The 14,903-nt window shown below is 39.7% G+C and overlaps 1 protein-coding gene across 5 annotated transcripts in view; it reads left to right on the top strand.

The window, feature by feature from the left end:
- The window catches only part of ARHGAP12 (Rho GTPase activating protein 12), a 238,373-nt gene that overhangs the window by 198,875 nt on the left and 24,595 nt on the right, over nt 1-14,903 (top strand). For all 5 annotated transcript variants that reach the window (XM_082258392.1, XM_082258391.1, XM_082258390.1 and 2 more), the window contains 3 exons: nt 4,113-4,222; nt 5,826-5,919; nt 12,912-13,029. In XM_082258392.1, coding sequence (XP_082114518.1) covers nt 4,113-4,222; nt 5,826-5,919; nt 12,912-13,029 — 322 coding nt within the window. The remainder of the gene's footprint in view (nt 1-4,112; nt 4,223-5,825; nt 5,920-12,911; nt 13,030-14,903) is intronic.

Raw genomic sequence — 14,903 nt, 5'->3', positions numbered from 1 at the left:
TTTACACCCTGTATGGGTGTAACATGTTACAAAAGATTAAATAGAATAGAAGCCGCGCTAATTTGAGACATGCACATTATAACACATGCTAAATAGACATTCAATAAATAAATAATACAAAAATATAAGCAATATAAAGAATAGACAATCAAAAGCAAATAATGAGTCAATTGATTTATATTCAGATATTATATAAGCAAAGAATAGAGTCCAAAGAGTTGTGCAGAGTGCAGAAACAAGAATTCCTCCACCGTAATAAGTAGTCCTTCAATCTGCAATAACTTAAAAGACCACGCTATGCGCTTACCATAGATCGGGTGTAAATAGGCACAATAGTAAATCAGAGCAGTCAAGTCAGGGATTCATTCACCACAGTGCTTCAAATCCGTGATGACAGGTGAAGATCACACTATGCGCTTACCACAATTTTGATGTAAAAAAGCCCATCTTAATGCATAGAAGGTAAGCTGCTGCCCAATCCAATAGCAGTGAAATGATCCATCCAACTGATGCAGCCCGACAGAAGCGCCAATCAAATGCGGGGCTAAGGCACAGACCCTCCGGATCAATCACGCTTTGGCAGCAGGATATTAAAAGCTTAAAAACAAAGAAGAAAGCGAGAAGGAAGACACTCGATCGTTTCAACGGGCAAAGCGATTAACTAGAAATTGACTCGCCTTTCTGAAATCTTCAGAAGTCAGTAACTCTGGATAAAAGTCACCTGCCTCTCCCTCCCTAACCTGCTCTCTACCTTATGTATGTTACAAAAGGTGAACCTATCCTATAACGCATGTTGCGATTGTCATTTTAGAATGGACTTCCAACACACCCCAGTGTAGCTCAAATCAAAACAGAAAATGGCACAGGGCCGGAGCACAATTAAAAGAACAAAGTGAACGATTCCTTGTTCTATTCAGCCTGACTTTACAAAGCAATTAGAAAAAATAAAGTGGCTTTATAACAATTTAGCAGTGTAAACTGCCAAATGTGCGACCTCACAGGTAATTGGTCATAGACATTAAAGGGAGCAATGATGGGAAAAACACCTACAGGAATTTTGTACCTGATTATCTCGGTATAAAAAAAACAAATGATAGTCTGAAAGTATTCAACACAGCCTGTCACTTTCCCCCTCCCTTCCCAAATTAGCCAGCCAGTTCAAAAAGCCACTAAGTCATGTCTTTGGCTACCTTTATAAAAACAATGATTTAAATCTTTAGGTAATCTGTTTTATGTGTCATTTATTTAATGTGCTAATATGTCTCTTGTTATTTTGAATCACTCCTTTTCTTTCCCTTCCTTAACAAAGTCCTTCTGCACCCGTTGTTCTGTCTCTGTGCTCCTCCTGTCACTCCTCTCTGCCTGGAAAAACACTCTTCATCGTCAGCGTTTTGTCACCTATGTAAACGTCAGTCCTGTATCTTTCATCTCTATATGTGCATGACTTTACTTTGCATGTGCATTCCGATTTGTAATCCATTGAAAAACATTAAAATCCTCTAAAACCTATATGCTTGTTGCCTTTCGTCTACCAGACCAGTAGCATGAAAACTGCATTTCAGATGTTTAACCCAGTTTACAAAGGTTATCCTCTTTGTGCAAGCTTCCTATATTGATGAGCTACTCTTCCTATGTAAAATGCTGTAAGAGTGCAACTAATACAGTGGATATAGAAAAAAATCACCCCCCTTTTTAAAATCATTTTGTTGCTTTGCAGTCTAAAATAAAGACGCACAGTTTTTTGTTTTATCCAACTGTATTTATTCAGTGCAACTTATAACATCCAAGTAAAAGATATAACACCAACATTTCAGAAATCCACATCTAGACTTTGCAATATTTGCCCAATCTTCTTTGAAGAGAACTGCTCAAGTTCATTTAATTTGGATGGTGATTGCTTGTGGACTGCAGTCTTCAAATCAGTCCACAGATTTTCAATGGGGTTTAGGTCTGGGCTCGGACTAAGCCATGCAAGGACATTCACCTTTTTCTCCTTCAACCAGTGTGTGGTTATTTTTGCAGTGTGCTTTGGATTTTGTCATGTTGGAATGTAAACCAACTTTCTGGCAGAGGGCAGCAGATTTTCTTCAAGAATTTGATGGCATTTTGCCCTATCCATTTTTCTTCTATCCTGACAAGTGCTCCAGTCCCTACTGCAGAGAAACACCCCCATAACAGGATATTACCACCTCCAACATTTACTGTAGGAATGGGGTTATTTGGATGGTGAGCTGTATTGGATTTCTGCCAGACATATCATTTGATGTTGAGGCCAAATAATTCAATTTTAGTCTCATCTGACCATAACACCTTTCTCCATGTGGCCTCAGAATCTTCAAGGTGCGTGTTTGCGATGCTTAGACGTGAGTGCATGTGAGCTTTCTTGAGGAGTGGCTTTTTTCTTGCAACCCTCCCATACAAGCCACATTTGTGGGGAATTTGTGATATTATTTTCACATGCACACAATGACCGTTCTTTGTCATAAATTCCTGCAGCTGCTTCAGGGTTGCTGTAGGCCTCTTGGTAGCCTCTCTGACCAGTTTCCTCCTGGCTCTTTCATCCAGCTTGGAGCAACGTCCTGATCCAGGGAGGGTCTGCGTTGTACCAAATACCTTCCACTTCCTAATAGACATCTAGGCATTGATGAAGCTTTTGAAATTTGTGTGTCTATCAACTGACTTGTTCCTGTCCTCAGTTTTATCTCAGAGATCTTTTGACAGTGCCTTGCCACCTATAGTTGATTGTTTGCTTCAGTTGTACAACCAGGGACTGAAATGCTTCTGGAAAGCTGTTTTCATGCAGAGTTAATATAAATGATCACAGCTACAAGTCAAATTGCTTTGTGTGCCATTGAGAAGGTGATTAGCTTCGCCCGGTTGAGTTTACACGTTATTTTTAGGAGGGGGTGATCCTTTTTCTAACTCGGTGATTCTGTTTTTTTTTTTTTTTTTTCTGACATGTCAGTGTTATATCTTTCATTTGAATGTTTTAGGTTGCACCGAGTAAATACAGCTGGATAAAACAAAAACTGTGCCTGTCTTAATTTCAGGCTGCAAAAAGCAACATATACCCACTGTATATCTCATTAAGGGCAAGGTGCTCCCTGCAAGAGTATAGCAACGACAAAGCCATTGTAAAGGTCATTGGTTTTCTCATGTGCTTTGCACTCCCTTTGCCAAGTTTCTCAAGCGTGACCCCAGAAGCTGCTCCTGACAGTCTTTCTGCTGCTTCTTTATAAATGTTTTTTTCTTTTTCTTTTCTTTTTGTGATATTAGTGGCATACTGGAGAATTTTTTCATTTGAAAAGCCAATCCACACCACTGATCTGATCCATTGTTGTAAAACCATTGAAATCTAAATGAACACTCACTATTTTTTATAAAACAGTCAAATGGCTAGCTTTGCCTTCCTCCCTCCCGGCAGAGCAAGTTTGTAATACCTGTAATAGTTACCTGCTTAACTCTGCTGGACTGAAAAGATAATCTTCCTGAAAGATCTTCAGCATCTGGCACCCTTTAAAGTGTGTCCGAGGCCTGGTCCTTCACTTTGTGTTGTGATTTTGCCTTTTGTAGAGATGTAAGGGTGGGTGGGTGAAACCACAGAGCACAGTGGGGGACGCCTCAACCTAGCAGAGTTTAGGTGTGTGGCCAGCAGGAAAGGCAAGTATGCATTGCTTGTTGTGCAGATGGGCATTTGCTTCAGATTTAACAAAACAGCGACAGTGTCACTTTAAATTCTTAGGTCACATTGTGGGAAGTTTCTATGCTTGGGTTCCCAGTTCATTCTTCAGGGTCCCACTCTCCTCCAGTAGGAAGATGTGGTAACAGGAGGCATGCAACTCAAGGCAGAAGGCTATTAAAGCAAATACTAAGGTTTGGAGATCTCACCCCTCACCCCAGAAAATATCTAAAAAAAAAAAAAAAAAAAAGAAAACAGCAAGTACCTTTTAATAACTAAGGATCCATCTTTTATTGAAGGAACACTTTGGCCTGGATTGGCTCTTTTAATGTACATTTTATATACTTTGTTTCATTCAGTTACAGTAATTATAATTTTAAACAGTGTGTTGTTAGTAATCATGACTGATGCACTGATAAATTCTTCTATCTAGAAATTTGGAAGCAACCAGTCTAAACCAGAATTTACGGTTGATCTTAAAGGAGCCTCTGTGGAACGGGCTACAAAGGATAAATCTAGCAAAAAGAATGTCCTAGAGGTAAAGTGTCATCTCTTCAATCTTTTGTTAGATCAGTCTTAAAGCTGAACTCCAGGAACAAAAATGATGTACGGTATTTAACTACATTCTTTTATAGCTACAAAGGATATACATTACTGCATCAAATGCCTTTTACATACACGGTTATTACTTTGTAAAAGTAGCAGTGACAGCACTAGGGTACTGTATATAGCCTATGCAGAGAGCAGAGCCGTGGGAGGGGCCCCACAAACTACAGGCTGTCTGCAGAAAACTACAGGGGAGGGGTGGATAAAAGACCAGTCACACTACACAAGGGGATAGAGCAGCAATGACCGGTCTTTATTACAGGAAGCTCCTGCAGAGTAAAAGTTTAACACAGAATAACTACACAGTTCTGGAAGAAATAAACAAAGCCCTTAAAGATTCAAGAGAGAATACACATGATTTAGAGATTTGCTTATTCTGAAGTTCAGCTTTAAAACAATTGGGTTGTGTTTTCCTGGCTGTGTCAATGTGTTTCCCTGAGATAGGGGGGGCATAAGGAGGCTCGTACACACTTGACAAAAATCGGACGAAATGTCCTCCGATTTTTCTCTCTCATGCTCAGCGGTCATAATAGTTTTTAGTTGACAGTGCATAATGTTCATGAAATTTCTCGTCTGATTTATTTTTTTTTTGTTGGGGACATTTGTTCCTAGACTAATGGGTCGTCAGCAACTTCAGATCCTGCGCGGTCTTTCGTATCCGATTTTTCGCGAACGTGTTGCATTTTAAACTAAAATTGGTCATCTGGGAACGGACGATAAAAATTTTGGTGTTTGTCCCTCCGTTTTTTTTTTTTTTTTTTTTTAGTTGAAAATGTCGGCATCGGCTGCTGAAAGTTGTGTACACACTAGCTGAAAATCGTACGATTTTACCTCGGACGGGAATTTTCGGCAGATTTTCTACTAGTGTGTGCCCCACTTTACCCTTTGAGTTGTGCACACGTTGATTGTTGTAAAGCAGCTGAATCATCTGGTTATCATCTTGCAGTATGTCTGTTTATCAGCGTTTTAGATATAGAACTGCTAACTAAAAGATGCTCCCCAGAGGGATTTTCATTTACACTTAAAGGCATGCTAACATTCTAAGTCAGATTCCTTTCCCCGTCACGACCCTCCTGATGAGAACTACATATCTGATCTCCGATATAGAAAAAAATGCTTTTAGGTGGCAGATACCCATTCTGTCTTGCTGAGCTCAGTCCTCTTTCAGTCCCTATTCCAGCTGGCACACATGTTCCAGTTTCTATCACAGACAATAAAAGCCCACTAGGTCGCATGCCTTGAGCTTGGTACAGGCTAACAACTATTCTCCATGGCCTGAACAACACATGTATACTGGCTGGAAGAGGACTGCTAAAAGATGGAAAAGCTTTTAGCTGCCGGGCAACTAAACTGATTGGCAGCCCAATTTTAGAATGGCTTTTGCCTTATTTCACATTAAAAGCCCAAAATGTAATTAATGTCCCTAACACAATAGTGGCACTTTCGCCTGGTCAAGTATAATTACTCTCTGCTATTTACTAGTGTAATAATGTGGGACTCTGTTATACAATCTAATGCATCTTTGCTTTCTACAGGTTAGAACCAACTCAGGAACAGAGCTACTGATCCAATCTGATAATGACAGTATGATCAAAGAATGGTACATAGCACTTTGCAACACTATTGGTGTTCCGGTAAGATCATGTTTTAAATGTTTGTGCTACTTATATATTTCTGTAGAATGTCTTTGAAATCTTTAGGCAGAACTGTGACAGACATAAAAGAACACACCAGTTACATAATAATTCTAGCAAAAGTATTTTAAATACTGCAAGTATAACGTAATTCCCTGGAATGTTCTGTTTACTAGCCATAATCCTAGCAGACCAGAAATTGGATTGGGAGTTAAAGTATACCTCTTTTTTTTTTATAATTTTTTTTAGTTTTGGACAGAGTGGAGAGGGATTAGAAAACCTGTCCGTTTTATTGCTGTCTGTGCCCACTGTTGGGGAGATACACCCTCTCTATTTCGCCTGTTTACTGTTCTTGAAAGTGAAAAAAAAAATTCCCAAATCTGGGTTTTTCCCAGATGGAACATAGATGGAAAAGCTTTCAGTGTGAAAACTTGATCTGGGGACTTCACTTTGAAGTGATTTAATCTCACTTGCTGTTTTGGCTATGGGACCGGAACTGAGGGGAAATCTACCCGATGGGACACAGATGGAAAAAAAACTGACAGGTTAATAACTCTCCCTTAATGCCTAGTACACACCATCAGAAACTTGGATGAAAAATACCGCTTTTAAAGTGATCATACAATGATGCGATCAATCATACACAGCTTTCAAGAGCCGGTCAGGACCGTTCATTCAAAGTTATCAGAAAATTTTTATTGTATGATACCAGATCATACAATTTTTGTTTCATCAGTACAGTATTCGTACCAAAAAAATCAGAAGAACAAGACCACGCATGCCTGGAAAGAAAAAGAATACATTACAATGCATTACATCACTTCTCAAGTTGTATTCTGTCGTACAAGAATTTTCGTAACTTAGGTAACCTCTTCATTTTCGATCTGAAATTAGCATACAAAAAACAAAAACAAAAAAATGGATGATCATTCATCCAATATTCTCATTGTATGTACTCTATCCAAAATGTAAAAAACGTTTTGCCTATAGTTCTACTTTTAAAAAAACTGTGGTCTCTCTTGCAGTGTTGTCTTCCTAACATGTTTCAGGCAGAGGTCACCTTTAAAGGGAGGTTTACAGGTTACAAAAAAGGAGAGCACAAGAGGACCCCCTAGTAGGGTGGATACAATTATTCATATTCCAGTCAGCATGTAGGAGGAGGGGATCTACAGGGAGCTTCAGGCTTTGGGTAGTGCTATCATCCTCTGGGGTGTATACGAGTCACATAAATATCTGAATATAGTGGCAAATATTGGGAGCTCTCTTACTTTTTGCTTGTGTTCTCCATTAAGAGTAGCCAGGTGATTGCCAGACCATTATTGTTGATCTTTAACGATAGTCTACAGACGGGTATGGTGCCAGCTGATTGGAAAAAAGCCAACGTGGTACCAATATTTAAAAAAGGGCCGAGATATATGCCGGGTAACTATAGGCCGGTCAGCCTAACATCAGTAGTCTGCAAGATTTTGGAGGAGACGTTAAGGGACCACATACAAGACTTTAGTAATGAAACCGGTATTAGTATTGATCAGCATGGATTCATGAAAAATCGTTCTTGCCAAACCAATCTATTAACCTTCTACGATGAAGTGAGCTGCCACCTAGATAAAGGTAAGCCTGTGGATGTGGTGTATCTGGACTTTGCAAAGGCCTTTGACACCGTTCCCCACAAACGCTTACTGTTCAAACTAAGGAAGGTAGGTATGGACCATAAGGTGAGTACCTGGATAGAGAACTGGCTCCAGGGGAGAGTACAGAGGGTGGTGATTAATGGGGAGTACTCGGATTACGCGGGTGTGGAAAGTGGGGTCCCCCAAGGCTCTGGCTTGGGACCAATCCTGTTTAATTTATTCATAAATTATCTAGAGGAGGGGATATCTAGCACAATTTTGGTATTTGCGGATGATACTAAACTAAGTATGCCAATATCTTCTATGCAGGATGTGGAAACCTTACAAGCGGACCTGAACAAAATAATGGGGTGGGCAACTACATGGCAGATGAGGTTTAATGTTGAAAAATGTAAAGTAATGCACTTGGGCGTCAGAAACACCAAAGCAAGCTACTCACTAGGGGGGGAACCTCTGGTTGAATCCAAGATGGAAAAGGACCTGGGGGTACTAGTGGACAACAGGCTTGGCAGTGGCATGCAATGCCAAGCCGCTGCAAGCAAAGCCAACAGAATACTGGCATGTATAAAAAAGGGGATTCACTTCAGAAATAAAGAGATTATTCTCCCACTCTACAAGACTCTGGTCCGGCCACATCTGGAGTATGCTGTCCAGTTCTGGGCACCGGTCCTCAGGAAGGATGTGCTGGAACTGGAGAGAGTCCAGAGAAGGGCAACAAAATAATTAGGGGAATGGAGGACATCAGCTGTGAGGAAAGACTACAAGCATTGAACTTATTCTCTCTGGAGAAGAGACGCTTGAGGGGGGATATGATATCAATGTACAAATACTTTACTGGCGACCCAAGCATAAGGAACAAACTAATTCAGAGAAAGGGAATACAATAAGACACGTGGCCACTCACTAAAACTAGAGGAAAAACGGTTTAACCTTAAAATACGTTAGGGGTTCTTCACTGTCAGAGCAATAAAGGATTAAAGTGTTTGATATGCGAAACATGTTAACAAAGTACCGACATCCCAGTTGAATAATCAATATGTGGTAGAAAAGGACTACCAAAAAAAGGTGGATGGGGGCTCGAGGTGTTCGAGCCTTCATCCAGAAAATACATGGAGAGCCATGGATGAGCATAGAAAGGAAAAAAAAAAAGGAAAAAAAATTGTAGGGAGGGGGAAAAGCAAAGGCTGGGTAAAAAAAGGGGGGGACAAGAGACAGAAAATGAGGAAGGAAAGAGAGGGAGGGGAAGAGAAGGGGAACAGGAAGAAGGGAGAAGAGAAAAAAATATATGGAAAAAAGGAAAGAGAAGAAAAAAGAAGAACAAAGAGACAAAAAATAGAAAAATGAGAAAAAGAGAAAGAAAAAGAAGAAAAAAAGGAAAAAAAAAAAAGAAGAACAGAACAAAGTTCCAAGAAAGAATATTAATGAGGGCTGGTGGGATTTTAATGGTACCGTAGAAAAAATCATAGAAAAGGTGATAAAATCAAGTATTTTATTTATACATCATTAAAAACCAGGTAGGGGAAAACATTTGTATATGTATAAAAACATATCAGCGGGTACAAACAGTACAGTAACAAAGGTATGGACAATAAGCGATGATAGATTTATAGCTCATCCGGTGTGCAAGACCTCGGAGAATTAACCCAACATGTTTCGCAGCCTGTATAGGGCTGCTTCTTCAGGGGTCTGTAACATGCTTTAATGGTACTGAATTATATATGACTCGATAATGAGACCGAGTGATTTGGAACCCTAAAGCTCCTATCTCTCACAGAGAATGCTGATAAAATATGGAGAGGCCGATTGAGGAAGAAGCAACTAAGCGTCTACAGCTGCAGTGGGTAGTGTCTAATTGTCATGCTCGTTCTGAGGTACGCCAGAGGGAACCACCTATAGGTATCCAGATAGAGTTGACCAAGTAGCACAGAGCACCCACATGTGTTCAGATGGAAAGCATGGCCTTCTCACCAATGTGTGAGAAGTGAGTGAGAAGGCCATGCTTTCCATCTGAACACATGTGGGTGCTCTGTGCTACTTGGTCAACTCTATCTGGATACCTATAGGTGGTTCCCTCTGGCGTACCTCAGAACGAGCATGACAATTAGACACTACCCACTGCAGCTGTAGACGCTTAGTTGCTTCTTCCTCAATCGGCCTCTCCATATTTTATCAGCATTCTCTGTGAGAGATAGGAGCTTTAGGGTTCCAAATCATTATCGAGTCATATATAATTCAGTACCATTAAAGCATGTTACAGACCCCTGAAGAAGCAGCCCTATACAGGCTGCGAAACATGTTGGGTTAATTCTCCGAGGTCTTGCACACCGGATGAGCTATAAATCTATCATCGCTTATTGTCCATACCTTTGTTACTGTACTGTTTGTACCCGCTGATATGTTTTTATACATATACAAATGTTTTCCCCTACCTGGTTTTTAATGATGTATAAATAAAATACTTGATTTTATCACCTTTTCTATGATTTTTTCTACGGTACCATTAAAATCCCACCAGCCCTCATTAATATTCTTTCTTGGAACTTTGTTCTGTTCTTCTTTTTTTTTTTTCCTTTTTTTCTTCTTTTTCTTTCTCTTTTTCTCATTTTTCTATTTTTTGTCTTTGTTCTTCTTTTTTCTTCTCTTTCCTTTTTTTCCATATATTTTTTTCTCTTCTCCCTTCTTCCTGTTCCCCTTCTCTTCCCCTCCCTCTCTTTCCTTCCTCATTTTCTGTCTCTCGTCCCCCCCTTTTTTTTACCCAGCCTTTGCTTTTCCCCCTCCCTACATTTTTTTTCCTTTTTTTTTTTCCTTTCTATGCTCATCCATGGCTCTCCATGTATTTTCTGGATGAAGGCTCGAACACCTCGAGCCCCCATCCACCTTTTTTTGGTAGTCCTTTTCTACCACATATTCACTGTCAGAGCAGTAAGGATGTGGAATTCGCTTCCACAAGCAGTGGTATCAGCAGGGAGCCTCGATTAGTTTAAAAAAACTTATAGATGGGCACCTTAAAGACCACAACATACAGGGGTATACAATGTACGGTTCACAGCAAACACACACATCATAGGTTGAACTGGATGGACTGATGTCTTTTTTCAACCTCACAAACTATGTAAGGGTAGCTGTGCAGGAACAGATATCGCAACAGAGTAATGAGAGAACTACCAGCCATTGCGCTTGCCCCACTCACAAACAAACCACAATCTTTTTCTTAATACTTGACTGGCTAACTTTACAGATTTTGTCCCCTTTGTATGTTGGGTAATGATGAATTGCTTTGTTTATGGGCCTGTTTGATAACTCCTTTGCTGCATAGTTATCTGTGGAGATTCAAAAGTCCCTTGAAACGCTACTGAAAAATTGGTTCCAGTCGGGCAAGCTTTAAGTGATACTAAAGTCTCATTTTTAACTAAAAAAAAAAAACCAACAAACCTGTTATACTTACCTGCGCCGTGCAGTGGTTTTTCACAGAACAGCCTGGATCCTTCTCTTCTCGGGTCCTCCTTCAGTGCTCCTTGCCCCTCCCTCTTTTCAGTTCCCTCATAACAAGCAACTTGCTATGGGGGCACCTGAGCCGAGCCACCGATCCCTGTGTCCATTCAGACAGGGAGCTGCGGCTCAGCCCTGCCCCCTTGCTCTCCTCATTGGCTGACTGACTTTGCCAGCAGCGGGAGCCAAAGGTGCTGCCCTGCTGTCTGAACCAATGAGGAGAGGAGTCCCGGACAGCCTAAAAACTCCTGCAACATCGCTGGATCTAGATGGACCTCAGGTTGCTGCACATAGAAGGCTTTTTATATTAATGTATATAATGCATTAAGATAAAAAAAAACTTTCTGCTATTACAACCACTTTAAAGTTGAACCCCGCACTATATAGAAAAGACCAGGTAAAGGAACTGTAGTTACTAGCTATAATGCCGGTTTGTCGGGCAGTGTAAGACATCTTAGTATTTTCTTAGATACCCCGAAGGAATTTTTCATATAAGGAAGCTAACACAATGGCGTAGCACTTCTAAGCAGGAATCACACCCTAGATATGTTTAGAACAATATTGCTGGGAACATTAACACACATAATGATACAAACTATTTTTGGATTATGTGGAAATCATTCAAATGTTCATCTAAAAAGTAAACTTTAAAAAAAAGATCTTAGGCCCCTTTCACATGGGGCAGATTCTGTTCCAATCAGCAAGGGATTTGTGTGCTGATCCCCTGCTAATTGGAGTAGGGCCGGCGGATGACACATCACGTGTGCTCAGTTTCTGCAGAGCAGACACAGACAGAGCCAGCTGTGCTCTATGGGTGGCGGGAAGTAAACAGACTATGCTGTCCAGTTACACCCAGCTACCTCTGATCCGCTCCGCCTAAATGGAAAAGAAGTCCTCTTACCTTTTTTTTTTTTTTCCTCCAAGTGGCCCTGATCTGACCCATAGAGATATATGGAATTTCCGATCAGGTCCACCTGACTGATAGGCGGACCTGATCGAAACGCCCATCTGAAAGGGACCTTAGAGTTCCTTTGCAGTAGCTACTTAAAGTGGAAATTAAGTCTACCTCGATCACTTCAGGATGCCCCCTTTTGCAGTTATAGCTATGTAAAACAAAAATAAGATTTTATGTTTAAAATCCAGTAATACACGTTCTTACCGTGCTCTGCACATTCTTAATTTGCTCTCAATTTTTAGGAATTTCTGAATTTTTTTAGACTGATGTGCTGACAGCCTTAAAGCGGAATTAACCCCTCCTATTCTTTACAGCTGAGGAAGCTGATTCTGTTTGATCTGCAACTGTCAAGGTGCTGCAGATGTGATCAGTTATGACACCAGCCATTTAATGGTTTGACTTATGGTTCGATATTTAGGGACACAAGCAAATGTGACAGTTACATTCTTGGAATGCTGGGATTGCAAACTGTTTTTTTGAAACCAGTAAATCGATGGGTTTCATTCTGCTTTGATTTACTGCTGTTCAGGGGATCTGGGCTTTAGCAGAATGGCAGCCCCTGGCAAGAAGAAACAGGAACATTGCTGGAGGCAATTTACAACACACATTCATTTTGGTAGCATAATTATTAATGTGGAATGTTTGTTCCTTGCTAAAGAACAGTAATTTTTTATCAGGTTGTGGTTTGTAAAGTTCCGCTTTAAAAATGTGATGATGTGCTAAACTTTACAGCTTTGGTACTTTACAACTCCAGTTTGTTAATCTTACTATTTTCATCATGAAAGAGATATTTATAGTTTTTAATGATTTGTGCTAATGTAGCTTTCTTTCCTCATCAGTTTTCCTACATTTAAACTGTTTAATACTATACAAATTTTAGGGCTTCTCTAATGTGCATGTGTGTTTATTACATATAGATTACAGAGTCGGAAGAAACCAGTGAGGATAATGTGCCCGATTCTCCAGTGGAGAAACAAGGGAAAGACAAGCATGACAAGGAAAAGGATCACGATAGAGATTCCAAAAAGAATCGATGTAAGGCTTCTTAGAATTGTCTTAGGGTAAAGAAAAGCAGTGAGATTAAAAAAAAAATGCTAAACCAGCATCAGGCTGCTAGGTAAACAGAAAAACACCAGTTTTCTTATTTTAAGGTTGTCCTTGGCTGCATAATGCTGACTAGTGTCTATGTCTACAGTTATCTTATAAATGACTTTATATAACATACTGGAAGAAGCAGGAAATCCTGGCTGCTCTTTCACTATCCAGTCAGCAAGCTGAGGGGTGGAGAGACGGCACCACAGTATTCCTTCTGAAGTATTTTACAGTAAAGCTGTCCATACATGGGTCAGGTTTTTTCAACTGTACCAGAGGATTGAGAAAAAAAAAATTGACCAATTTCCCCCATGCATACATTTGATGTAAAAATAGGAAATTAAAAAAAGAACTCTATTAAAATGGGACTTTTGAGGTACAACATGTTCTAATAAAATACTAATTCTTTATTTAGAATCAACATTCATAAAATGGTATTAATAAAATGGTATCCATACCATTTTAGGAGTGTTGACCCTCATTAAAAAAATTAGTATGTTTAACATTTTATTTATTTTTTTGAATTTCCTGTTTTGATAATCGCATGGGGATGTTGCACTTTTCTTTCTTTTAACTAATTGGGATTCACACATTTGATATAGATGGGGGAATCCTTCCCACTGTGTTATTGTATTTTCACAGTGGGGGGACTTCTCTGCTCTCAGAATACACAAATCAGCACTCCAGCTTATTGCCTGTGGCTCTGATTGAGTGTAAATATACAGACAGATGATTGAACAGAAGTCAATCGGTAGATCAATTTCTGTTCAACCACAGTGGCCACGTATGGATGGAAATTTGGTCGTCCCCAGCTGAACTGGCTGAATTTTGATCCACATATTGCTAGCCTAACAGTGAAGGTGGCATTGTGTGCATGGCTGTACTGTGTGTCAGGGCTGTGTAAATCTCAGATCTGTATAGGCAGGAATAATAGTCACTAGGCAGGTAACTGTTCTATTTCATCTGTATATTTAGCTGTTTTCCCAGTGTTTAACACAAGTGTTAAGTTTGCTTCTGAATCTAAAACAGTCATCAACATTTAAATGTCATTTTTTAAAGGGTTTTTTTTTACACCTATTTAAAAAAAAAAAAAAAGTGTGCATTGCTGGTTCATCTGTTAATGAACTGTAAATCTTCCTTCTTTTTCCTATATACGGGACTCCATAGTCCCCTCCCTTTTTTCTTCTGAGGTTGTTTTATATACGGTCTGCCCCAACAATGTACTTCCTTGTACACATACATTTCACTTATATATGTACCTGATATTTGCAATGACCTTACCTTGCCTTGCTTTTACCATATGATTTCCTTATTCCATTCTGCATATACAATACACATTTTATGTGGGTGGTGTTTAGCACAAAATGGCTTAAATTTACCTTCTACCTGCTGCTTCACTCCTAAGGCTTACCTGTGCTGGTACTTAAGTGTACTGGCACTTGATTGTTGGTTCCTGTCAGATCAGAACTGTCCAGTGGTTCTCTTGTTCTGCGCACACTGGGACTCTTGTGTGTGTAGCTCAGCTATGGTAATCCGTAATATGTGAACAAAACATGTGAGGACAAAATGATAAAGCAGAATGAAGAATAATGAATGTGGGTAAAGAAAGGTAATGCAATATAGTTAGAGATAGAGATTTTATTTATCTAGATTTTGAGGAGGAATACACACTACACTTAAAGCGGAGAGCCAGTCCCCACAACATTTCTTTTTTTAAAAAAGCACCACCATAATTGATACTTAAACTGCAATAATTGGCTATTGTTATAACTGCATTCATACCAGCTTTTGTGATATCTGTAATCGATCACACTTTC

This window comes from Pelophylax lessonae (assembly GCF_965119305.1).
Source record: "Pelophylax lessonae genome assembly, chromosome: 5".
In the NCBI taxonomy this organism is placed as follows: domain Eukaryota; kingdom Metazoa; phylum Chordata; class Amphibia; order Anura; family Ranidae; genus Pelophylax; species Pelophylax lessonae.
This window is presented reverse-complemented; position numbering and strand designations above follow the sequence as displayed.